Source organism: Bison bison, unplaced genomic scaffold (assembly GCF_000754665.1).
Source record: "Bison bison bison isolate TAMUID 2011002044 unplaced genomic scaffold, Bison_UMD1.0 scf7180017864457, whole genome shotgun sequence".
NCBI lineage: Eukaryota > Metazoa > Chordata > Mammalia > Artiodactyla > Bovidae > Bison > Bison bison.
Window position 1 is genome coordinate 599223 of NW_011495019.1, and position 27401 is coordinate 626623.

Genomic DNA, 27401 nt, shown 5'->3' on the forward strand with positions numbered 1-27401 from the left:
TGCAGATAGCATGTACAACATGTTCCACCAATAATCCCTTCTTTGTTTGCTTCATTACAAAGTGCAGAACTAAAATTTTCTTTATGTGTCCTCATCCTCTTCTACCTTTTCCGACTATTTGTGCTTTGTGGCCATCTTAACATTTGATCAAAAAGATTCTAGCACAGGCTAGTAAGATTCTAGCATAGGACAGGGCATTAATGATAGTATTTAACTCTCTCATGAATGCCTCCTTTTCAGTTACGTGTATTTGGGGGGACAAAAGGACCAGTACCTCACTGTTTACTCACAACAGTCAAACTCTCAAACTCCAAGCCAGGTCAACATAGGCTACTTACTGATTAAAGGAATGTAAGTGTTGATGCCCCCTCTTCCTGACAGGGGCACGGCTGCGTCGTTGCCTAGGGACACATCTGCTTGGAAGCTGGATGCTAAGTGTATTTAGGAAATGAAAAGGTGCAAAAAGATTACTAAGGAGTAGGAAAGTGAAAAACAATAGATTTATATATATATATATATATAAATATATATGTAAATAGCACAAATGGAAAAATTAGCTTAAATACTACCTGCATACAACTCAGGGCCATATACAGCTCCAACTACTGGGCTTAATTTCCAACCTGAAATGGAAGAGAGGACAGTGAGCAAATGTTTATGACTACATGAGGAACAGACAGAAGGTAAAGGAGGGCTTCAGATGCTCTGGATTCATTCTTGCCTGGTACCATCTTCTTTTTAGGATGCCGGTGGGGTTTACATGAGAGGGTGATGGTATTTTTGGACCTGACCCTCTTTAAGCAGGACTAGCACAGTGAAAGGATAATGAAGATTTGGCAGAGGGAGAGGTGGTAGGGGAAAGAGGAGGTGAGAAAAAAATTGGAAGGGAGGAAGGAAGGAAGATGGAGAGGGAATGAGAGAAGGAAAAAGAAATACAAATAAATCCTGGGGGTTTTGTATACTGTCTCTCACAGAACTGCTAAATGACCTAGTCCTTGTTTAGAAGAAGGGAAAAAGGCACAATATATGGAATTTGGTATCCCACTGTGATGCACTGTCTTATATATCATCTTGACATTGTTTACTACTCTAGCTGTTTTATTATAAAACAGTATCCTTTGACTGAGTTCAAATCTGACCTGGACCTCTGAACTCCCTGTTCATTTATTTATAGCATGCTAATGGTATTCTGGGTAAATGGAAATTTTCTTTCATTGGGATTTCCCATTGGGATTTCACTGGAGTTTAACTAAGTCACAAAGGAGAGACATGCAATGATAAAATTCAAGGTATGTTCCTAAATTTGGTGCATGTCTTCTGAGATTTTAATTTATAAGAAGCATATGTACATTAATCAGACTTTTAAGCTAAAGAATATAAGACCACTACAGAACATTAGTGTAAATATTTTAAGTATTTCTAAACAACATTAGGTTTGATGTCACTTTAATTTCTACATTTCCTTTTTTATATTTATAGGAATATGGTAAGTGGTAAAAAAAAAAAAAAAAGAGAAATGTTCTATTGCCCACTGATAGAGTAGCATTCTACATGAAAAAGCTTAATAAGTATTTCTTGAATTTTATCATTTTATAACATTTATAAAATTTTTATAAATAAATAAAGCCATTTTATTTTTCTGAAAAATTGGCCCTTTGGTTTTTATAACATTGTAACATTGTGTCACTGCTACTCTATAAATATGCGACTGGAAAGATGAAAAGGCCAATCACCAGATTTAAATGACTATAAGCAAAGACATTACTCAAGAGAAAACCCATTCATTTGGAATCATTCCAATCCCCCATTCATTATTTCATGTGCTTATAGACATGCCTCTTCACTATTCTGCATGAAAATTTCAAAATTTGTCTTCAAATCCTACTGGAGTTGTAAAAGCACCAATGTTCTGCATTGTTAGACAAGTCAGGAGACTCAAAGCCAGTAAGAACATGCTGAGAATTCACCAGAAAGCACCTAGCGTGCTCTTCGCAGAATCTCTAACACAGCAGCTGAAGGTTTCTAAAGTCTGCCTCCAGTAGGCTTGAGTAGTGATTTAGAATAATATTAAAAAGTGAACTTTTCCTTTTCTATCAGTGGCACTACTACTTAAGCACTCCCTTTAAATGCGTACAATGGATGCACATGATAATAATGGAATACTGTCAACAAAAGCTTGAATATGTTTAGTTTTGTACACTTTACAATGTATTTTTACGGGCATTTATGTCACTTGATTTTCACAAAACTGAAAAAGAGTGATAAGACAGACACCACTTCTGGGACAATGAGCAAGTATCAATATTATATTTCCCTGGGCTTTACTTCCTGAAGAATAAGCTAAGAGGGCTGGATTTTGATGACTTCTAAAGAGGAGCCTGGTGGTGCTAAAATTCTGGCTGCCACTTGATAGTGGTGAAAACAGAAATGGGTTGGGAAACTGGCCCACTGTCACAGAGTAAAATGGAGAGACAGATTAACAGGAGAGTTCCTGTCTTCTCAATTCGTCAGTAGCTCTGTCTGTCCCACTGGATCTAAAGGGAATCCGACATACTTTGTCTCTCCTTATTTTGTTTAAGTTTGATTTTTAAAAAATCAAAATTGCAAAAACTTGTTTTTGTGAAGCAGTGAAAAGAAGAAAACAAAATGTAACTTGGAAGGTGACGGTATCCCAAGATATACCACTAGTAAAATGTCTAAGGAAAATGCAAGTTATGCTAATAAATGCAAGGTATACTATACTCTATTTGAAAAGCTGAGCTACACATATTTATTGAAGGCCAACTAATACACTTCTTCTTGACTTAAGACATTACCAGCACATACTATCATACTCTAGCAAAAGAGGGAGAAACTCTTCTTTTTACTCTAGATAAAATCTCATGCAGAACTCTAAAATATACAATGTGAATGAGGTTCTTCAAAGTAGAGCCATGGGCCTCAAGACCCAGTCCATTCAGTTTTCTTTCCCCTCCAAAGATGGTCCTGTGGAACACAGTGTGCAAAACTACTCTTGTGCTATAGATTAAAATTATATCCTGTCTTACTCAGGCAACATGAATCTAGATTAACGTTGACAACTGAAGCAGAAGTTCTGTTTTTGTTAAATAAAATATTTATAGAAAAATTCCCTCTTAATGAGAAACATTTATAAAACTCACTACATAACATATAACCATGAAATATAAAATACTTTTATTTTTACACACACACATACCCCGTGGCTATTACCTCTAGAGCATTCCTTTAAAAGGAGAACAAGAGGTCAAGAATTATTCCACTCATATTCAGATAAGTAAGATCTTGAACAAGCCTAACATATTACAGAGAACTTCAGCAGCTAAAAGAGGGTTTTGAGCAGAAATCTCAAATGACATGTTCACACTATATAACATGGATTTTACTGAGACTAAGACTGTAATAATTAAAAAAACTAAAAAGATAATTTATAAAAATTAACTCTGCCAGGTAAAAAAAATACTACAATGTACATGAAAAAAATTGAAGACTGAAATCAAGAAGTCTTTGATGTTTGTGAAAAGTTCATATATCTATACAAGAATAGATGACGTAAGTGACATTTTTCTGAAGATGATTCGTAACCTCTTACCATTTGCATATGGTGTGACCATCTTCTTATTGGTCATTACACGTGCTGTAGCATTATTCACCTACAGGTACAAAGTAGAAAGGGGGGACAGGGAGGAAGGAGACCACATTAGGGAACATGGAGGTGCTTATTCAATAACAAAGTATTCAGTTTACAATGCAAATTTCAGAGATAATTTATTTAAATAATTAATATAGCAATATAAAATATTAATATATAGTATTTTAATTAAAGTGTTCATTAAATGAGGCTAACAAGAGTAAAATACAGTTTCTTGGTCTTCAAATGGAAAACTAGGGCAACTTTACCATCTAGGACTCCAAAGAAAAAGTACATTTGCAAGTTCTTTGGAGATCTTTTAACAGAGAAGTCTCTGCACTGAGGAAATTATGGAAAAAAATGGAAAGAGCCCTGTTTGCATGTGAACTTTGAAGTTCATTAATAAAACAGAGGCTTGCTATATTGGTTCAGGAAACAGATTTACAGGAAGATAGGAGAAAAAAATCTGTGGATCTGATCATTGTTTACATGCTTGTATAAAATTTTACTGTTTGGAAAAAAAAAAGTATAGGAACTTAAATTCCTATGTTGACAGGCTTTAGGACTATTTTGAATTTTCTAGATTATGTGCCCTACTCATTTAAGAAGAAAGTTTTCAGAAGGCTGTTGAATCAGGCACTTAAAAAGAATTGAAAAAAAAATAAAGCTTTATGTTTCTTTTGTTTTATGGTACTCTCTACCCTCATTACAGAACTGCATAATTAAAGCATTCTCAGTGCTAAGGTAAAGAGGCATTATAAAGATGGTGCTGATAAAGAAAAGATGAATGGGGCTTGGAAGCCAGGATCCTGTAGTCAGTCCAGTGTCAGAATCAGCTTCCAAGTTCTTGCAAGGAGGGCAGAGTCTTACCATAGAACCTGGTTATACACTATGTTGTCAGGTACATAGAAACAGACCAGTTTTTAAAATAATTATAAAACATAAAAATTATACAAAATATGTTTTATTTCACTCTGGGGATTTATATTATGTTAAATTTGAATAGCAATAAATTTGCTAGCAAAAACTCCACCAATTTTAGGTGAAGTTGGAACCAAAACTGTTTTGTGTTTTTTTAAGATTGGTATAGTGATCACCTTCCTATGTGAGGAAAAGAGCTTGAAACTTCATTTACTCTAGTTTGCCCACAAAATCATACCAACATTTCACATTTAAAAAGAAAGAATGGGATACAACAATGATGAGACTGAGAGCATGCAGTTAAAAAACACACACACACAAATAAAAGAAAGAAAAAAAACAATCAATTTTGGAAAGACGGGAGAAAGTGAAGAGCGAGGCTCTCACAGACAAGGATTAGAATGGGGCAAGAGCTTCTACTAGCTGCTAGAGCAGAAAGCACCCAAGCACTTAAAGGAAAAATGGCCAGAACCAATCAGAAACCACCAGTCAGCAAAGAGACCAATAGCTGCACAGAACAGAGAAGGGGCGGGGAGGACTAGGGAGGAGGATAGGAAGAGAGAGTGGGTCAGGAGAACAAAACGCAAGGGAAGAGAAGACAGAAAGTCAGGAAGGCTGTCACGGGCAGGAGAGAGAGCTGTCAAGGGCAAAGAAGGGACAGTCATAGCTACAAACAGAGGTCTGGGAAAGAGGAAAAGGAGGAAAGGAAGTAGGGGCAGGAAGTGCATTAATAAAACCAGCCAAACTGGAGTTCAGTAACTCTGAGTAAGATGTGCAAGGGGAAAAAAATCACCATGACGTCAGTACTCAAACAGCTCAGACGGCTACAAAACAATATGTACATCCAGAGTCCAGGCGGCATTACTCAACAGCATTGAAAATAAAAGGGGGAAAGGAAAAGGAAGAGGAACAAGTCAAATCACATTTTGTAGTGTTAATGTGAGATGGCAGATGGACTTTTTCTTTCTTATTTGTTTGTAATTACATTTTTAAAAAGCTTCTTCTCCAGTGCTTTGGTTTCACTTACCGCCAACGGGCACCATCGCCAGCATTGTGTATAGTTACCATGGAAAGAGTGAGTCAAGTGAAGGGCCCTAAATGCTAAACCATTGGAAAGGGAGGGGGGGAAAAAAAGCAAAATATGCAGACATCTTACTCAAAATGGTGGCTTTTATATTTCATACTTTTAAAAACTGGGAAAGGGGAAAGGAGCCAGTTAACCTTCACTGCGTGATGAAAAGGGCCAGTGAGTACCAGGTGGCCAACTCAGTCTCAGTTTTAGTGCATGCTACAGGTGGCCACCCAACCCTCTGCTGGAGAATTTAATCCAGCAATTGCTGAAATTCTGGATATTAAATATATTTAAAAACCACATGAGTTTTGGATTCTTTCCTCCCTACCTCCCAACCTCTAAGATCTTTTATTCCTTACTTATTACACGCAGGTGGAGGCAAACTGGACTCCCAAGAGAGACAGGATACTGGCTGGCCCCTTGATTCATTACAGGACACATTTCTAAACTGGACAGTTTTTAGACGTTTTCAACGTTAGTTTTATTTTGGCCTGATTACAGGACTTCAGAGTCTCGCAAACTGAAGCAAAGGAAAAAAATCAAAAGAGTAGAAGGATGAACATCTCGGAGGAAAAAAGTAAATGAAATCAAATACATATACATTCGCACACAGGTAAATTGAAAGGAAAACCCCCAAACAACCAAAAATGGGGGGGAGGGAGAATAGAAGTGTTACTTTTACAGCATTTTAGTGCAAGAAAGTGAAGGACACAGAGACACAATACACACACCACAAACAAGACAGGGTTCCAAATGTGAAATAAGTGAGGCAATACATAAAAAGAGAAATAAAAATATAAACCAGAAGTTGAATTATTGAAGACATGCACCTCGATTTTACGGCCCTCTACCACGGTGCCGTGTAATTTCTCCCTGGCCCTGTCTGCATCAGCACTATTCTCGAAAGTTACGAACCCGAATCCCTGCATGCAGCGGGAGAAGGGGGGAAAACATGCACATCGTTATATTGAAGTACTCATCTCTTGGTAAATAGAAAAAAAATATCACAGTATGAAACTGACGTCAGCAACAACTCAGCAATACTCTCCCAAAGTCACATTGTTGGTCCATGCATGTTTTGTAAAGGGAAATGAAATCCAATAAAAGGATAAAGAACTATAGTAGTAGTGATAATAGTAATAATGTGATTAACAACAATAATAATAATGAAATAAAACAAAAAGCATGTGAGGCCAGACCAAAACTGAGGTATAGAGTTACTCGGGTCAAACTAGTCAACTGAGAATCTGAACATTTAAAAATAATCCTATCTTTCTCATTTCATGTTGTTAATGTACATGTCCCTTTATCTAATACTAAAAAATAATCAAATCTATTATTCCTCAGCAACTTCTATATGAAGCTTGATATTTGGGTGCCAGCTTCATAAAATGCGTTTGTTAGGAGGTCTAACCATTTTAGCTCCACTTGGCCTATGGCTTACAGCACCATCAATTCCTCTGGGAACGGAATAATTTAAGACATAGTGTGGATATTTGATTCATGGGTACTGGGTATGGGAGAAGAGAGCACTCATGTTCGTCTAAGCAAATGAAAAGACCATTAGGCAGTGGTCAATTATAACTTTTCTTCAATGTGAATTTTAAACAAACAGATTGACACAAGAGTAAGAATATGTTCAGCTGGAGTTCAGAAACTGCTTATCCAGATCTGCCTAAATTATACATCTGTTGAAGCCTACTCAACGTGTTCATTTTTTTCCATATGTAGAGAGAAAAGGAATAGTCAAAAGACAGTGGGAATGAGATCTAGTTAGTGACATGAACTGCATACTATTCAACAGGAAAGAATACCACAGAACAGCAATAGGATTAATTTATTTGTCCACCATAGACGCTGGAAAACAAACAGACCATGAAGCTTTAATTCGTCAAGCAGAAAACGCAGGAGGCCGGGGAGCGGACCCACTGTGCGCCTTTGTGAGTATGTGCGCGTGCTGTCGCTTCAGTTGCCTCAGACGCTGCGATCCTGTGGACTACAGCCGCCGGGCTCCTCAGTCCACTGGACTCTCCAGGTGAGAATACTGCAGTGGGATGCCACTTCCTGTACTTCCTTTGTTCACACGATATCTGAAAAGCCAGTCTGGGTCATCATCCTACTTCCAATTTCAACACCAGCAGGATATGGCAAGTCACTCCAGTATTCTTGCCTGGAAAATCCCATGGACGGAGGAGCCTGGTAGGCTGCAATCCATGGGGTCCCTACGAGTCGGACACGACTGAGAGACTTCACTTTCACTTTTCACTTTCACACAATGGAGAAGGCAATGGCAACCCACTCCAGGGTTCTTGCCTAGAGAATCCCAGGGACAGCAGAGCCTGGTGGGCTGCCGTCTATGGGGTCGCACAGAGTCGGACACGACTGAAGTGACTTAGCAGCAGCAGCAGCAGCAGCAGGACTATTTCAAAAAGCACGACATCAGCTTCCTTCTAGGTGCTTTGCCCTTGTCTCTCCACTCAGCAACTATAACAATTTCTCGCTATTTACCTCTGTAGAGTGGTAACTTAGAATTTTTGGAGACAGTCCTCATTTTTCAATAGCTTCACTGTCCCTCTACCATTCTTTGAATATTCCATTGTAGGATAACCTGAACCCTTTATTTGTACTTAAGTTCTGCTTTGCTGCTTAATCCATGAGCACACCTGTATATATGATGCATATTCTTAACTGAGATGGCCGACAATGTGCACTGTTTGATAAGATTTTATAAAAGCAATTTCATCATTCCAAAGGATCTGATGACTCAGCATCTACATGATTATACGACTGGGTAGCAATCCGTGGAGGATTCCAATGGATTACCTCCACCTTCAATCTGGATATCCAGAAAGTGAAATGCTAAGCTGAAAAGAATATTTTTGTAAAAAATATGTAGCTTAGGATGTAATACTATGGGTAATTTTAATTAAAAATGTTCCTTTAAAATGTATATGTGTTGAAAATATCAATGGGAACTCATTTTCAGAAACAAATTTTGATATCAAGATGTTATAGCCACTTTGACAACTCAAGTTGTACAAGGACAAGCTACTAATGAATTATTCCATCTGTCACACTAGCATCTGATAAAGGCAGGAAGCCAGTTCTTCAATCCTGGAGAGCCCTCCAATAGGAAAGTCAAATCTTTTAAAAAAGGTTGCAGGTTGTGATGAGGTTTTGTATCACATTTTAGAAGTACTATAATCTGTATTTCAACTGATTGTCACAGCCTCATACATTTGATACCTTCGATTAAGTTAGTGAACTATAAATTATCTGATATCCAACTAGCACCTAAGTTTTTAATTCTAGCATTGACTATCTGTATCTATATACCCAAGTATGTATATACATACATACATACTTGTCTTCTAAATACACCCATGGGTAGAAAGGATTAACCTATTGGTCTCCTTTTGAAGTAAAGACATGGAGTCAACCTGAGGTTAAGGACTCAAGCATCAACAAGGCCCAGAGCAACAGCAAGGTCTTCTTGCTTCTGCGTAGTTTTTTTTCTACAGCTAATGCTGAGAAAATTAGAAATTACGCTTCGAAATCTAAGTTCTGAATTCCACTGACTAACTTACATTAGTCCCACAGTTTTTTAAATTTCTGCTTTCAAATCTAATTGTTAAATGTGTTCTATGATCCTCCTTTCTGTAATGTGTTGATGGGCCATCTGTGACACAGTGGCTGCATGGTATCATAAGCATTGGCAGCTCATGGTCAGCAAATGACAAAGTTTAACATTGAAGCCTACATATGTAAGATTTTTTTCAATATGACTTTAGTATTCTGGAACAAAATTTCACTTTTAAATGCTTTTAAAATATTTTATAAGGAAAGGTACTTATAAACTAAAGGAAATTCTAATTAAGGTACCAAAGACTTAAAAATGAAGCCATCTTTACAGGCATATTTACTAACATAAGAGGAGGAAGAAGGTCTTGTTGATAATTTTGGGACTTCTTGATAGGAAACACAGAGTTAAGAGGATTTCTTTCTTTCCTTCGAAGGTAAACAGACCTTGTGTCAGGCAGAGAAACAGCCCCCCAGCTGTCCATGCCCTAATCCCCTGTGAATGTGTTCTCTTAACAGGGCAGAAGGGGTTTTGCAGACATGATTAAATTAATGACCCTGAGATAGGGAGATGATCATGGATTATCCAGGTGAACCCAATGTAATCGCAAGGGTGCTTACAAGTGAAAGAGGAAAAGAGAGTCAGAATAGAAAGCCTGGGCTGGCCATTGCTGACTTTAAAGGTGCAAGGGGGGCTTACAGGCCAAGGAATGTGGGCTGCCTCCAGAAGCTGACCAAGGCAGGCAGTGGAGCATCCATCACTTAGCGCCACCTGAAGGAAACAGCCGCTGACACCTTGATTTTAGCCTAGTGAGACCCTCTTTGGACTTCCGATCTCTGGAACTGCAAGATAATAAATCTGTGTGGTATTAAGCCACCGTGTTTGTGATAATTTGTTCAGAAGCACTAGGAGATTAGGATATACCTCTCAGGATTAAGGTCTGTGATAAGGAAGGGGAGAAGCATCACCAGCATTTTTGGAGTATTGTTCTTAAGTACTTTTGTCTTGAGTGGAAATTTCAAACAGGGGATTTTCCATCAACTCAGCTTCCTACCTGCTTATCTGTCACATTTACAATTTGGTTTTATGAAAATTAACTCAAAGTTTGAAAAAAATTTAAAGTACCACTCCTTTAATACAATTTACCCATTTTTGAAAATGTGCCAGGAATTGAGCTAAGGATATTCACAGACTTATAATAAAGTTACTAACAGTAAAACTCGCTTCCACGCAATTATGCTTAATGTCTCTTTATTCTTAGAAATCTAATTCATATTAAGTCTGGTCATTTGGATCTCTTACTTCGAAAAAAAATTCATACAATCATGTCTAAACCCAATGTTTTCCTTAGAAGACCTTCAAAATGATCATACATTTATCAAATAGGAAAATGTAGCAACTCTCCAAATAGTCACAGACTCTTAACAAGAGTAACTATTTAAGGTATGTAAGAAGATAAAGAACAGATAAACAAAAAGTAAAGTTTTATTTTTAATTTAAAAAATTATGTTGACACATTTGCCTGTACCAGAACTATCTGATAAAATGTAACATACGCCACATATATAATTTCAAATTTTCTTCTAGCTACAGTAAAGTAAAAATATGTGAAATAAATTTCAATAATGTATTTTATTTAAGCCAGTATATATGACATAACTGTAACATGGCATCATTATAAAACCACTACTAGTGAGATGTTTAAGATTCTTTTTTTGATCTAAGTCTTTGAAATTGGCATCTATTTTATACTTAGAGCACATCCTCAATTTAGACTTGCCACATGTCAAATGGTCAGTATGGCCACTGCACTGGACAATACTCTTACCAAAGGTTCTCAGCTCCCAAAGCTCTTCTATGTTAATAATTTAAACTTATCAGTGTTCCATTCATGATTTACCAGCTATCTTAGCTGTCTTTTGAAAATTAAGAGATGCTGTATTTATCAGGTGTATGGTCGTGGTTAAAACTTCGACAGAGTGTGACAAAAATTTTACTATCTGCCTTGACATCCATTTGTCATCAAGGGCACACAGGAGCCGAATAACTGTTACCTTTTTAGTCTGGCCTCAGGCTGCAATAAATAACAAGCAATAGGATGAGCATTGTAAAAATATCTTAAAATTTGTATAATCTTTGAATTTTTCCATCTCAGAAGAATGAGAAAGAAAATTTACCATGTAACTTTTAAGGGAGAAATCAAAAGCAGATGGTTCTCCTGGGTATGGCCAGAACACAGAAATTAAAAAATAATAAAAGAAAAATAAAACTAAAACCCATAAAATGGTAACAAAAGAAAATAAACTAAGACTTTTGGAATTACATGCACTGTTAATTCAGTTTTAAATATAATGAAAACATTTCATTTCAGCATTACCCATCAAATTTTACCAAAAATCACAAAGGCCTACTTAGTGCAATTTCAAAGACAGTCTTTCGACCATATTTAGAAATAAATAATTTCCCTTTGCATAAAATCAAGAGCCAGGGAAATAGGAGAGACATTACAGCACACTTCTCATGTTTGAGGAATGGGAATAAACATTTTTTTTCCCCAAACTCCAGTCTAAACTATAGCTTAACCCAAACCCAGATTCCCATCATTCCAGAAAGCCACCTGAGAGAAGTAATGAGAACACATTAACTAAAAATCCACTAGAAGTCTCAGTAATTGTTGCTGTGCTCTATTTTGCAGTCCTTTAGTGGACTTAATAATCAACACTGTCTGAGGAAGTGCAGAGCTTCTACACAATCAGTATCTGTAAGACACGTCCCTTCAAAAGTAGTAACTGTACTGCAAAGTATGTTGACAAAACTCAGTGGAAAATCTAAATGTTAGAATCTGTGTATTTCTTTTAAAATAAGCTTGATAATTATCACAAATGAATTGCTATAGGGCTGGGTGATGGCGAACAGGATTGTGGAAGGTCTGAATTTCAACAATAGAATAAATTTTTGAAAAACTACTCAGTCATTGAAAGTGTCTAGTAGACAGTACAAGGTCAAGAGCATTGGTTGTTGAACTAGGTGACCTTTAAGAGTTCTGTTTAAGATTCTATGTGAGATTGCTATATTTAAAATGGCTAACCACCAAGAACCTACTGTATAGCACAAGAAACTCTGCTCAATGTTACGTGGCAGCCTGAATGGGAGATGAGTTTGGGGGAGAATGGATGCATGTATATGTATGGCTGAGTCCCTTCACTGTTCACCTGAAACCATCACAACACTGTTAACTGGCTGTACTCCAATACAAAAAAAAAAAAAAGATTCTGTGTTAAGAAAAACGACTGGAAGGAAATACATGAGAATATTGTGAATAATCTCTCTAATGAACTATATATGCCCCCCTTCTCATTAAACATCATGTTTTCCTTTTATAATGATTTTTTAAAGGGTGCTTTTAAAAAATTCTTACTTAAAGGATCTATGAGGAGAGTGAAAATATAATTTACTGTTCAAACTAAGACACTTTGAGGGAGAAACGGGATATTAACAATTATGCTAAAACAACAGGTATAAACTAGAACAACTAGGTATAAACTAGGATATATGGCTGCTCTTGCCATACATTATCTTCTTATTGTTTGTATTAATACTTTGTCATGACTGGTGAAATATGGAGGATCAATAAAGCTATGCATATCTGTATAATCATTTTCTAGATTCTGTTTGAGTACATTAGTTAATTTTTTTGGTAGGGATACCATTTTTCATCATATATCCTAATTGAACATTTTCAAAAGGACAGTCTATATTTATTTCAGTTAATCATAGAAAATTAAATACAGGTGACTTTGTACAAAGGAGTAGGGGGTAAAAGGAAGATTAAAAAAAAACACATGAAATAATTTAAATAAATATATATGTATATGCATGTTAATGAAATAAATTCATTTCATAATAGCCAAATTCAGAATATGCAGGTCAAAGGAGAAAAAAGGAAAGTAGTCAACAACAAAGAAGCAACTACTTTCTGGAACACAGAAATCCTACTGCCCAGGCAAGCTAAAAAGGTAGGCTATTGGTAGGCAGGGAAGAAACAGGCATGGCAGCAAAAGTGTTCATTTTGTTTTTAAAGGGGTATATTCTCAAACCCATTGGAGAACGAAATGGCAGCCCACTCCAGTGTTCTTGCCTGGAGAATCCCAGGGATGGGGGAGCCTGGTGGGCTGCCGTCTCTGGGGTCGCACAGTGTCGGACACGACTGAAGCGACTTAGCAGCAGCAACAGCAGCAGCACTCTCAAACTCGGGTCCAATATTCTCATAAAAAATAAGACATGGCAATAAAGAGATGCTTTTTGTCTTGCAGCCATTTGGTTAAATATTGTTTTACATGTAAGTATTACTTATGTCTAAAAACTTGTCAGATTTTCCATTATTGCTTCAGAAAAAGTTCAATAAAGCTAATTTCTGTATAGAAAAGCACTCTGTTAAAAGACTGAGCAATTCTTAGCTAAAAATATAAGTCTCCTTTTCTCTGGTTCCTTCCAAGACATGTGGTAATTTTATAGTCAAGTCCAGACACAAAAGAAATGAGAAACTAAACTTAATTTACAAAAACCAAAGTACTCATTACTTTATCTTAGGTGGATCCCGGAAGAGGCATCTAGGTTTTGACTCCAAAATAAATCTCTATTAGTAAGCCTATTCCATAAAAGAACTGGGTAACAGTTAGGAAGGGCAAAGGATGAAGACAGGTTTTGTATCAGTGCTGGAAGGCAGGTGCAAGGCAATTCTAAATTTTGTTCTTTAACACATTTTCCAATCAGTACGTAGTCTGTCTACCCTTCAGTAGCCCAAAGACAAAGGGGCAGTGAGGACACAGCATAAGCTGAGAGAAGGAGCATATACTTTTAGATCCCCCAAAGAGAAAGGGAGGCTTGTGTCATTTTAAATGGAAACTACAGGGGAGAAGGAATTGAATTGGATACATTAAAAAATTTTTGGTAATAGGCAAATCCTTGAAGTCAGTGAAAGAAGCCTTAGAAAGATCAATTTCCTTTGCTTCACAAGAATTCAAATTATTTTCTTGGTAAGGAGCAAGTCCTCAATGCCTGATAGAATTTTATTGGGCTTCCGGCTGTTAGAGTCTAGCAAAGAGTATTTTAAGTGCATACACCTAAAACCAAAAACATTTAAACCACTGGTTTAGATAAACAATGTATGTGGTCAATAATCTTCACCTATTTATTTCACATTCACGTGCTTCTCATCTCTAAACCATCGTCATTTTTCCACCTTGTATCTAAAAAGTTCACAAAAGATAACAGCAATCTATACAACAAAAGCATAGAAATCCACTGTGAGGCAATTACAAGTATAAATAGTTTTACTGGTTACGGTTTGAACAGATTTCTCTTCAAAAATACTTACCAAGTTAAGTGCTGGAGAAAGTTCTGTATAGGCATATTAATCTTTAATCTTTTTTTGTTTTAACTGAAAACTAAAAGCTTAAGAATATAATGACCTCTTTAATAATTAACAAATAAATTATTATAGTCAGAATTAAACACTTACAGTGTTGATGCATTCTCTAAAGGAAGGGAATAATAATCATACATTTGTATTAGCACAGATGGGGGCAGAAAGTATTAATACATACAACTCTGTAGGTATGTTATCAGTTCTCAGAGTATGGTGAACTTGGAGTAAGAAACTGAAGACAGGCAAATATTAGCTCATTTATTTACTTCAGCTTTTCTCAAATTACATTCTTAAGAGATTAAATCATAGTGAAGGGCTATGTTCAAAGTTTAGCAGAGATGACCAAAGGAAAATTAATTTAAAAAATTGGTCTAACCTAGAAGTGCAAGTAGAATGAAATGTAACAAGGTTAATATTTATAAGCCTGGCCCACATCTGACTGTGTCTGTGGTGTATATTCCATTTGCTGAGGAGGAAGAAAAATTCTCAAATAAAACTTTATGAAATTCAGTTCATCAAATATTTTTTCACAACACCACGTTACCATTCCCTCATTTCTAAAAGCGCTGCTGCTTATTTTAGGGGACAGAATTCTAAATCATATGGATTGGGAATTTAAAACAGTAAATTATTAGGTAAATCACTATGCCCATTCTCACGTGAAACACTCCCAACTCATTTGTAACTGAACTAACATGACTCTCAGTCTCAAGTCTCAGTCTTGAAGCTTGCATCTGGGTATAACTTAAAGGAGGAAATCCACAGTGAATACCGGAATCTCTTCTCCTTGTGTTTAAGCTTTGTCAAAATTTCCCCAACAGAGACAGCAAGTCAACTGAATAACTGAAATATTAAATTTCTTCGAAGTATGTAATTTTGAAGTTCTATTTTTCAAAGCTGAATTGTTCCGGTAGAATTCTGACTAGAATTCTCACAGAATTTAACTTTTTTTCTGTCATCTCTCTCTCTCTTATCCTTTATTATTTTTATTTTTCTGGCTGTGTCCACGGCATGTGGGATCTTAGTTCTCTGACCAGGGATGGAACCCATGCACCCTGCAGTAGAAGTGTGGACTTTTAACCACTGAACTGTCTGGAAGTCCCTCTCTTGTCCTTTAAAATAAGAAGCTTAGGCCAGATTTAAATCTGAGAAAGAACTGGTGTCTCTGGCAGACTTTCTTCCTTACAGCCACACTCTCCCCTCACACTTCTCACTTTTATCCCATCACTCTCCAATGTAAGATTTAGGAAAAAGCATGGACACTTGGTGGTTTCTGTTTGCTGCTAAGTCGCTTCAGTCATGTCCGACTCTGTGCGACCTCAGAGATGACAGCCCACCAGGCTCCCCCGTCCCGGGGATTCTCCAGGCAAGAACACTGGAGTGGGTTGCCATTTCCTTCTCCAATACATGAAAAGTGAAAGGGAAGTCGCTCAGCCGTGTCCGACTCTTAGCGACCCCATGGACTGCAGCCTACCAGGCTCCTCCTTCCATGGGATTTTCCAGGCAAGAGTACTGGAGTTGGGTGCCATTAGAGGTAATCTAATCAAGCTAGATTGCTGGGACACTTTTTGCAGGCTTAAAACAACAATTTAAGTTTTCTGACTACTCACTATTTTAAATAAAACTAAAAGAAACCAAGCACACAATGCTGAAATGGAGCTTACCTTAGAGCCACGTTCATTAAAGATTATTTCTACATCTAGGATTTTGCCAAACTGCTGCAGAGACAAAAGTAAAATAAAAGCATTTACTTATGGTCAGCTTTTTTTTTCATATACTTTACTTTCTTCTGAAAAAAGAGGTGTTTTTTTCTTTTTTCCTTTACTTATTGGACCAATACCAGTTGATTTTTCCTCATCATTGAGCTGACAGTTCCTCAGATCCACTCACACCGCATCATCCACCTAAATACAGTGGACGCTGTTTCAGAAGACATTCACAGTGTCGCCCTCTTACATGCTTCTTCACATGGACAAACTGGAGGTTTTCCTACCTGCAACTCTGACTTTTGAAATGCTTGTTTTAAGAAGTAAATCCTAAGTAGAAAGATAAACTATCAAAGGCTGTTTTTCTTCCCTTTCTTTTTTTAAAAATTAATAAAAGTGAACCATGTTCACTGGAAAAAAAATATAGATAAATTTAGATATATGTGCCCAGAAAATATAGATAAACAAAAAGGAAAAGGGGGCACAGAAATTAAGATCATCTTTAATCCCATCATCTTAACATTTTTAAAAAATATGTTTTATAATGTTTATTTTTGGCTGTGCTGGGTCTTCACTGCTGCGTGGGCTTTTCTTTTGCGGAGAGTGGGAGCTATTCTCTAGTTGCAGTGGGTGGGCTCAGCAGTTGCGGCTCCTGGGCTCTAGAGCGGAGGTTCAACAACCGTGGCACTTAGCTGTCTTGTGGCATGTGGGATCTTCCAGGACCAGGGATCGAACCTGGGTCTCTTGCATTGGCAGGTGGACTCTTTATCACTGAGCTACCAGTGAAACCCCATCTTAACATTTTGGTATCATCTTCCCAGCCTTTCCTTAGGCATGTGTGTGTCTGTATAAAACTACAGACATCTGACACACTATACATATTGCTTTTATTACTTTCCTTAAACTTAGTACACTTTATAATATATTTATAAATCTGAGTAACTTTCCAAATCAATAAATATATATTTGTGTTATTTCTGTTTTCAAGCATACCAAACACTCATGGACATTATGAATGATTCTATTCATTTGCCACTTTCTGTGTGGCACGTGGGATATTAGTTCCCCAGCCAGGGACCAAACCTGTGCCCTCTGCAGTGGAAGCACAAGTCTTAAACACCAGACTACCAGGGAAGTCTCTCATCAGGAACATCTAAAATAATAACTGTATTTTGTGATTAGTTAAGTACTTCAACATTAGGAAAATCAAACAGAGCTAAAAGCACAAAACCTAAATATCTGTTGCTAGACAGCCAAATAGCTGAGGAGGGGCATATACAAACCCAGTAATTATTTTGAGGAGAGGTATATATATAAGGTGACAAAACTATCTGTTTTAATCAATAACTGAATAAACTGAATGAGGGATGGGAAGGGAATGATACATTTTAAGAAATCACTGACAACTGGCGTAGGCCGATCTTCAGTGGAGACTATTTTTCTGCCTCAAGACAAAACACACTTCTGACAGAAGAGGAGGTACCCATTTTCACAGACCTTCAGAGACTACGGTTCCACACCATCTCTGATAATGTGGTAGAGAACCCAATAACTCATACTCCTGGGAAGTTTCTTCTTAAATGTAACCTAAATTTTTTATGTTGCCCCTTATATTTTCTGGTGCTCTTCTTTCTATAGAGCTGGAAAACAGCCGGCTACCATTTTCTGTCAAAAAGCTCTTTCAGTGCTTCAAGAATATCATTAAATCTCAACCCTGGCCTTGTATTTGGTATAGAAAACACTTCCAGGAAGTCATCTGTAAGTGATAGAAATCTGCTCCAGCGTCTTGTCACCTTGAGGTGGCCACAGCCAAGACTTAGACAAGGGTATCTGCTTTTCTGACAAAGCACTCGACTACCACACAAATATTCAGGAAAAAAACCCCCGATCATTTCTTATTCCTAGTTCAAGTTAAGAGTTTGATCAAATTAAAACAGGCAACAACACATTAGCCCAGAAAAAAATTAAGATTCTCAGCAGCCATTCACTTTTGAGTTATTTTGGGAGGAAGTAAAGAGCTGGAAGAACGTGTCAGGTAGCAAACTAACCCCGTATACACGATTTGAGACCACAGATATTATTTCATTTAATTCATTGCCCTTTGAAAGGCAGGAATTACTATCTGGTCCTGATTTTAGCACCTGAAGTCTCACGTCCCAAGAAATCCCTCAGTCGCAGGCAAACTTGGTTCTGTGGTCACCTTACGTATGTGAGAACTTGCAAGGCTAATGTCCAGAACAGGCTGGGTGATGGGAATGTTTCTAAAGGCTGACGAAAATACTGATTGAGCTTACAATCCTCGGTGTATTTGCAGTTTCACCTGAAAGTATCAATACTAATGACGAATTATACATCAGCAGGTTACATTTTCACTGAAAAGCCAATAAAAGGACTTCAGAGACTTACCCCAAACATCTGCCGGAGGTCAGGGTCCCGGAAGCGGAAAGGAATATTAGAGACATGCAGTCGTTTAGGGGTAGATTTACTCTCTGAATTTTCACTACTTTGTGTCTGTGACTGCTGGCCGTCTGTCTGTGCACCTCCTTCTGTCTGCTAAGCAAAGAAATAAACAACATTAAGGAAAAAATAAATACAATTATTTCACAGGAATTGAAATGCAAAGCTGCATTTATAAAGTCTGTTGACCTTATAAAATAAGGTCCTTTCCCATCCCGATCATTTCCAGTGTGTCTTTAAGCAAAAATAACTGTTGCCCCTTCAAAGAGGGAAAAAAACAAACAAAACAAAACAAAACACAAACATGTTATCTGTGTTTAAAATGCTATAGTCTACCAAAAAATTTAGGTTCTTGCATATTTACAGTATGTTAGTAAAAAGGGAGACAGAAGAAAAACAAAATGACTTGAAATATCACATGAAAATACATTAGGAGAACAAGATATAAGAAGAGTACATTGTTCCTAGACTCTGCATCACTGACTCAATGGACATGAGTTTGAGCAAACTCTGGGAGATGGTGAAGGACAGGGAAGCCTGGCATGCTGCAATCCATGGGGTCGAAGAGTCAGACATGACTGAATGACTCAACAACATTTTGAAAATAAAGAGTCTGTTATGAAGATTCTAGCATTTCTGGTTCATCATTTCAGGACGTAAGGGAATATTTTTATATTTCATTCCCTCTAGTAGTTTCAGAGTTTATGGCTACTAGGTTACCAACGTACTCTAATATTATTTATTAAGAAGAGATACCTAGTGACCAAGGCCGTTCTTCTTGAAAACTGAAGAAGCTTCTTAATATGCAACCAATCTGTACTTCCCAATTTATGCACTTACTGCTATTTTAGTAGAGGGAACATTCCTTCTGTAGCTCAGAGCAAAGCTGCATTTATAAAGTCTGTTGGGAAAGGCCTGAAGGGACCCTGATGAATCTATTACACACAAATATGTGCTAGGTTTGTATCTATCAGCAGTGAAAGAACAAGGTGAGTCTGGGTATGCATTTTTGTTTAATTTTTTATGGGTTAATCAATGATTAACAATGTTGTGTTAGTTTCAGTTGTACAGCAAAGTAATTCAGTTATATATATACATGTATCTATTCTCCAAATTCTTTTCCCATTTAGGTTGTTACATAATACTGTGTTGAGTTCCCTGCGCTGTACAGTAGGTCCTTGATGGTAATCCATTTTAAATACAACAGTGTGCACATGTCAATCCTAAACTCGTTATGGGTGTGCGTTTTTAATCTTGAATCTCTTTTAATGTCTTCAGTTCAGTTCAGTTGCTCAGTTGTGTCTGACTCTCTGCGACCCCATGAATCGCAGCACACCAAGGCCTCCCTGGCCATCACCAACTCCCGGAGTTTACCCAAACTCATGTCCATTGAGTCGGTGATGCCATCCAGCCATCTCATCCTCTGTCGTCCCCTTCTCCTCCTGCCCCCAATCCCTCCCAGCATCAGGGTCTTTTCCAATGAGTCAGCTCTTCACATGAGGTGGCCAAAGTATTGGAGTTTCAGCTTCAGCATCAGTCCTTCCAATGAACACCCAGGACTGATCTCCTTTAGGATGGACTGGTTGGATCTCCTTGCTGTTCAAGGGACTCTCAAGAGTCTTCTCCAACACCACAGTTCAAAAGCATCAATTCTTAGGCCCTCAGCTTTCTTCACAGTCCAACTCTCACATCCATACATGACTACTGGAAAAACCACACCCTTGACTAGACGGACCTCTGCCGGCAAAGTAATGTCTCTGCTTTTGAATATGCTATCTAGGTTGGTCATAACTTTTCTTCCAAGGAGTAAACGTCTTTTAATTTCATGGCCACAATGACCATCTGCAGTGATTCTGGAGCCCCCCAAAATAAAGTGTGACACTGTTTCCCTATCTATTTCCCATGAAGTGATGGGACCAGATGCTATGATCTTAGTTTTCTGAATGTTGAGCTTTAAGCCAACTTTTTCACTCTCCACTTTCATTTTCATCAAGAGGCTTTTCAGTTCCTCTTCACTTTCTGCCATAAGGGTGGTGTCATCTGCATATCTGAGGTTACTGATAGTTCTCCCGGCAATCTTGATTCCAGCTTGTAGGCATGTGTTAATTCCTTTTCAATAAATCCTCAAAAAAAAATGCTATGCTGAGAAATACTTTTGACAAATATTTAACCAGTGTGATATACTTCAGGCATTCAAATAACATTTACTCTGAAGTATTAATCTGACAATTCAAGAACCTTATGTTTTTACTATTCCCTATGAAGTGCATGCCAAACTGGATGGCTCGCTGAGATAATTTAGTCAACATATTTTTTAAAACAGGAGAGGAATTTGCTGTTCTTATTACCTCAATTGAAAGAGCACTGAGAAACTCCAGCAGATTCTGGGTGACACGGAATGGATTCCCCTCCTCTACTTTAACCTAGTGTTCAGCTAAAAGAAACTAACCAGAGATGTTACTGCTGGCTCAGAGATGTTTGCAACCATCTTGAAGTTTGAGACTTTATAAAGGATAATCAGGAATGTACTCCAAATGAACACCAGATTTTCAAGTGTCAATCTAAGGGATGGCAGCTTTTATCTCCTATTCAGGCCTTGCAGATGGCTTCACTGTGCCATGATTCACATGGTACAAAAATAGCAGAAAGGGGAAGAGCTGTATACAAAGCCATGTTCTGCCAAAGTACAAGGTTTTTAGTCCTCAATCTGGGCACAGTGCAGACTAAACAAAACACGCTCCACTCAAAGATGAAACTCACTTAGTTACTAAAACATCATCATGGATGCCAAAGCAACTAGCACAAGCATCAATTACAACTGAGGCTCATTTGAGCATCTGCCAACTTGCCTCTCACATCTCACAGCTGGATCACATAAAACTCTTTCTTTAGCCAGTCCACCAGATCTGAACTGCAGGTGAATGACTCTGAGCAAAGTAAAAAAAGGCTGATTCTCACTTCAAACCACAGTTCTATAATTTATATACGCAGTCCATGTGGTCTGTAAAAGAGTATGTAAGGTGGTGGGATAAATGAAAACTAATCATTACTTCCAAGTATGTTGCCTGAGGTACTTATTTGTTGTTCTTGACAATTTTTTTTTTAACAGTCCTGAAGATACAACTTATGAACAAGAAGCCAGATTGGTTAATTTTCCAGCCTTGTGGTAAGCACCTAACATTATTCAAAGGTATGAAATCTTTAATTCTCAGAAAACGTGGCAAGTAGAAAAAGTAAACCCATTATTATTTCCAAAATTCTTAAGCCATCTGATTTCAAATACATTTACAAATGAAAGTTTAACATATCTAGCTACAAATACATAAACCATAAGCATACAGCTGCATGGGTTTTCACAAAGAAAATACACTCATGTAACAGCATCACTGCAAACAAAGCTAGTGGAGGTGATGGAATTCCAGTTGAGCTATTTCAAATCCTGAAAGATGATGCTGTGAAAGTGCTGCACTGAATATGGCAGCAAATTTGGGAAACTCAGCAATGGCCACAGGACTGGAAAAGGTTAGTTTTCATTCCAATCCCAAAAAATGCTCAAACTACTGCACAATTGCACTCATCTCATACGCTAGCAAAGTAATGCTTAAAATTCTCCAAGCCAGGTTTCAGCAATATGTGAATTATGAAATCCTAGATGTTCAAGCAGATTTTAGAAAAAGCAGAGGAACCAGAGATCAAACTGCTAATATCCGCTGGATCATCAAAAAAGCAAGAGAATTCCAGAAAAGCATCTATTTCTGCTTTATTGACTATGCCAAAGCCTTTGACTGTGTGGATCACAAGAAACTGTGGAAAATTCTGAAAGAGATGGGAATACCAGATCACCTGACCTGCCTCTTGAGAAACCTATATGCAGGTCAGGAAGCAACAGTTAGAAATGGACATGGAACAAAAGACTAGTTCCAAACAGGAAAAGGAGTACGTCAAGGCTATATACTGTCACCCTGGTTATTTAATGGGCTGGAAGAAGCACAAGCTGGAATCAAGACTGCTGGGAGAAATATCAATAACCTCAGGAATGCAGATAGATACCACCCTCATAGCAGAAAGCAAAGAGGAACTAAAGAGCCTCTTGATGAAAGTGAAAGAGGAGAGTGAAAAAGTTGGCTTAAAGCTCAACATTCAGAAAACGAAGATCATGGCATCTGGTCCCATCACTTCATGGCAAATAGATGGGTAAACAATGGAAGCAGTGACAGACTTTATTTTCTTGGGCTCCAAAATCACTGCAGATGGTGACTGCAGCCATGAAATTAAAAGACGCTTACTCCTTGGAAGGAAAGTTATGACCAACCTAGATAGTATATTGAAAAGCAGAGATATTACTTTGCCAACAAAGGTCTGTCTATTCAAGGCTATGGTTTTTCCAGTGGTCATGTTTGGATGAGAGAGTTGGACTGTAAAGAAAGTTGAGTGCTGAAGAATTGATGCTTTTGAACTGTGGTGTTGGAGAAGACTCTTGAGAGTCCCTTGGACTGCAAGGAGATCCAACCAGTCCATCCTAAAGGAGATCAGCCCTGGGATTTCTTGGAAGGACTGATGCTAAAGCTGAAACTCCAGTACTTTGGCCACCTCATGCAAAGAGTTGACTCATTGGAAAAGACTCTGATGCTGGGAGGGATTGGGGGCAGGAGGAGAAGGGGACGACAGAGGATGAGATGGCTGGATGGCATCACTGACTCAATGGACATGAGTTTGGGTAAACTCCGGGAGTTGGTGATGGACAGGGAGGCCTGGTGTGCTGCAGTCCATGGGGTTGCAAAGAGTTGGACATAACTGAGAGACTGAACTGAGCTGAACCATCAAATTAGGTCAAGCCACAGAAATCCAGAAGCACCCAAGGGCCCCACTCTAGTCCCCACTCCCCTGCCAAAGGATCACCACTATTCTGACTTCTAACTCCACAAATTAGTTCTGTTGTTTTTGATCTTACAAAATAAAGTTTAAAAAAAAAAAAAGGAATGACACTGTATGTGCTTTTTTGTGTCTGGCTTCTTTTACACATTGTAACACATGCACTGTTGTACATTTTATAAACATACAGAATTTGTATCTGAGTGGCTTCCAGTTTTTAGCTATTATGGATAATGTTCCTATAAATAGTCTTATTATACGTCTTTGCATGCATAGGAGCAGGCACTTCTGTTGGATGAAGATATCTAAGATTGGATTTGCTAGGTCAAGGATATATCTCAATTCAGCCATCAAAGTTACTGTCAGTTTTGCAAAGTGGCTGCATTAACTTCCACTCCATCAATGGTGTATGCCACTTCTAGCTGTTCTTAGTAACTTTGCCTCATTGTAACTATTCGGGTGGGAGGTATGGCATCCTACTGTGGCTTTCACTTGCTTTCTTCTCTTTCAGCCTCAGATCTTTTCTTCTCTCCACTTCTATATTTTTGAATTTTGTTGAAAAATGAGAATTCCCTGTAAAACAATAGCTATTTTAAAAAAAAACAGCAAAGAGATACTTTTTGGCTAAGATATTAGCAACCACCTTGATGAGTCTGAGGAATAGAAAGTCTAAGTAATGGAGCAAGGACTTGAATACAAGCAGCCTGATGTTCCTAATCACTACATTATACTGTGCTTCACATGTATTATTTTCTTCAAATCTCACAGCAGTCAATCAGGCAGGTACTGGTGGTGTTGTTTAGTTGCTGAGTTGTGTCTGACTCTTTCCAGACCCCATGGACTGTGGCCCACAAGTCTCCTCTGTCCATGGGATTTCCCAGACAAGAATACTGGAGTGGGTAGCCATTTCCTTCTCCAGGGGATCTTCCCAACCCAGGGGTCGATCTACATTGGCAGGCAGATTCTTTACCACTGAGCCACCTAGGAAGCCCATCAAGTACTATTACTGTCCTCCAACTGACAGAAACTGAGGCATGGTGAAGTTAAATTTATTGCCCAAGGTCACAGATTAAGTAGCAGTGTAGGAAGTCAAAACTAGGCAGTCCAATTTCATATGCTAAACCACCCTTTTTAGCACTGCACCCACGCTCACTTTTTTTCTCATTAGATTGGAGAACATGCTCCACTTTCTCAGGAACCCCACTTGAAGGAGCAAGGTTTCTCCTGGAGTGGAGGCAGGCATGAGGTTATGGGCCAGGGAAAGCTATTCAAGAGGTGATGTGACTTGAGGGAACAGGAGCAGGTCAGACCATGAAGGGAAGGAAAGAAACAAGCAAAGGCACACTGACATTTATGAAGGAAAAAAGTCAGAGAACTACTAAACTGACACTCAAGGGGGCTGAAAAGATTTCTGTACATAGTGGAAATAGAAAAGTGAAATATACATTGAATATAGTTAAATGAGATACTTCCCATTTGTCATTCTCAACTTTACTTCGCTATAGATTACTAATTGTTGAAATACACAAATCAGAGCAAAAGTAAAGTTTTAAAGCTGTATCTTTATAAAAAGTGAGCAGTTAAACCGTTCTGAGAAAAATCTCAGTCAATGCAGTGCTGTTTTGCTTTATTTTCTATTATTAGCTTCTGAGCAACTTTACTAACTATATAAATAATCTTCCAAGGTTCTGTTTCTCCCTTCTGTTTTCTGATCTAATTGATTCACAGGGCAGAGGATGCAATGGAAAAGGCTGGAGTCCGTGGACTGTTTACAGTGAGGCCTGACAGTGGTCCTGATGGATGTCATCATGTGACTAAAAGCCTATATATCCACTCTCCAGACATCCTGGCCTCCTCCCCAGCAAGGGCCACTCTACTTGAGGGCAAGCCAAGGGCACCTGACACTGAAGAACAAATCAGATTTTTAAAGCCTCATTCAAGAAATGAGGACTAAAAAAGTTTTAAATAAACTTTAAAAATTCTTATAACTAGAAAATGGATTTACCTTTCTGACTCGCCTATGAAACAATTGAAATATATTGTAACTATTTATACATTGTGAACAAATGTTCTATTATGGACTGAGAAAGAACCCTGGAGAATACAAGATGAAGTAGGACTTTCTAAGTCTGCTTTTGAACTGTGGTGTTGGAGAAGACTCTTGAGAGTCCCTTGGACTGCAAGGAGATCAACCAGTCCATCGTAAAGGAAATCAGTTCTGGGTGTTCATTGGAAGGACTGATGTTGAAGCTTAAACTCTAGTACTTTGGCCACCTGATATGAAGAGCTGACTCATTTGAAAAGACCCTGATGCTGGGAAAGATTGAGGGCAAGAGGAGAAGGGGATGACAGAGGATGAGATGGCTGGTTGGATGGCATCACTGACTTAATGGACATGAGTTTGGTTTAACTCTGGGAGTTGGTGATGGACAGGGAGGCCTGGTGTGCTACAGTTCATGGGGTTGCAAAGAGTCAGACACGACTGAGCAACTGAACTGAACAGAACTGATCACATACTATATAATCTGAGATACTAAGGAATCTCTTGATTAATTCAGGAATAATATTTTGATTTATGGATTATCTATTTTCTTCAATTTTTATAATGTCTTCATTTCTTATTTCCACCTCTGTGAGGATGAAGGGGAAGAAAAAGAAAAGAGGACATTCAATCTAGCAAAGTTTCTTGAGAATCTGATTCATGTCCGAACCATCCCAGTTTAATGACAGTTTGAGTACAGAATTCTAGGTAGGAAAAAAAAAAATCCTTTGGAACTTTTTAAATAAGTTAAAAAAATGTTAAAGAATTAATTTATTTTTGGCTATGCTAGGTCTTCGTTGCTGTGCATGGGGTTTCTCTGGCTGTGGTTTTGGCTTCTCACTGGTGGCTTCTCTTGTGGAGCATGAGCTCCAGGGTGTGTGGGCTTCAGTAGTTGTGGTGCTCGGGCTTAGTGGCCCCGAGGAACGTGGAACCTCCAGACGAGGGATAGAACCTGTGTTCCCTGCAATGGCAGGCAGATTCTTAACCCCTGGAACACCAGGAAAGTCCACCCTCCTTCAGAACTCTGAAGGTAACTCTCAACTGCAGCCCAGCTTCCAGTGCTGATGTTGAGAAATCTGGACACTGTGACTCTCTCCTTGACTGTGACTTTTCCTACTCTCCCTCTCTGGTTTGTATACTAACCAAATATATCCAGTGCTCTTAAAATTTCACTGTGATATGCCTTAATGTGGGTTTATTTCAGTCTATTTTTCTGAGGTCTCTTTTAAGGTGGAAATTAAGATCTCTCAGTCCTGGACCTTTTTTTTGAATTACTTTGCTGATGATTCCCACTCTACATCATTTTGTCTTTTTGAAACCTGTATTATTAGACATTGGATCTTCTGAACTGATCCTCCAATTTTCTTATTTCTTGTATTTTTCCATCTCTGTCTTTGGCTCTATTTTCTGGGATACAGGTCCTTAATCCCTCATCTGAAAACTTTGAGTCCATATGTATATCAGAATTCAGAATTTTTAGAAAGGCAATAATGATTTAAACCCATATATAACATTATCAATGAGACATGAGGCAGTGGTATTTCCGTAGCAAAATGTAACCATATTCACATAAATGTGATAAAGACTGTACATAAAGTTGTGTGCTTTACTGTAATCTTTTTTTTGATTTTCAGGACTTTACAGATTTTAGAATTGTGGATAAGAGACCAGAGAC

General features: G+C 38.0%; 1 protein-coding gene across 17 annotated transcripts in view; it reads right to left on the minus strand.

Moving 5' to 3' along the window:
• RBFOX2 (RNA binding protein, fox-1 homolog (C. elegans) 2) overlaps positions 1-27401 on the minus strand; it is a 221524-nt gene that overhangs the window by 18443 nt on the left and 175680 nt on the right. For 14 of the 17 annotated variants that reach the window (XR_827025.1, XR_827026.1, XR_827027.1 and 11 more), the window contains 6 exons: positions 18763-18909; positions 16315-16368; positions 6473-6565; positions 3611-3671; positions 570-623; positions 339-431 (listed from right to left, as the gene is read on the minus strand). Coding sequence is in view for 14 of the 17 variants with exons in the window: in XM_010859628.1 (XP_010857930.1) it covers positions 339-431; positions 570-623; positions 3611-3671; positions 6473-6565; positions 16315-16368; positions 18763-18909 (502 nt within the window). In the remaining 3 variants the exon portion in view is untranslated. The remainder of the gene's footprint in view (positions 1-338; positions 432-569; positions 624-3610; positions 3672-6472; positions 6566-16314; positions 16369-18762; positions 18910-27401) is intronic. The other 3 variants (XM_010859624.1, XM_010859631.1, XM_010859629.1) reach the window with 2 other exon arrangements.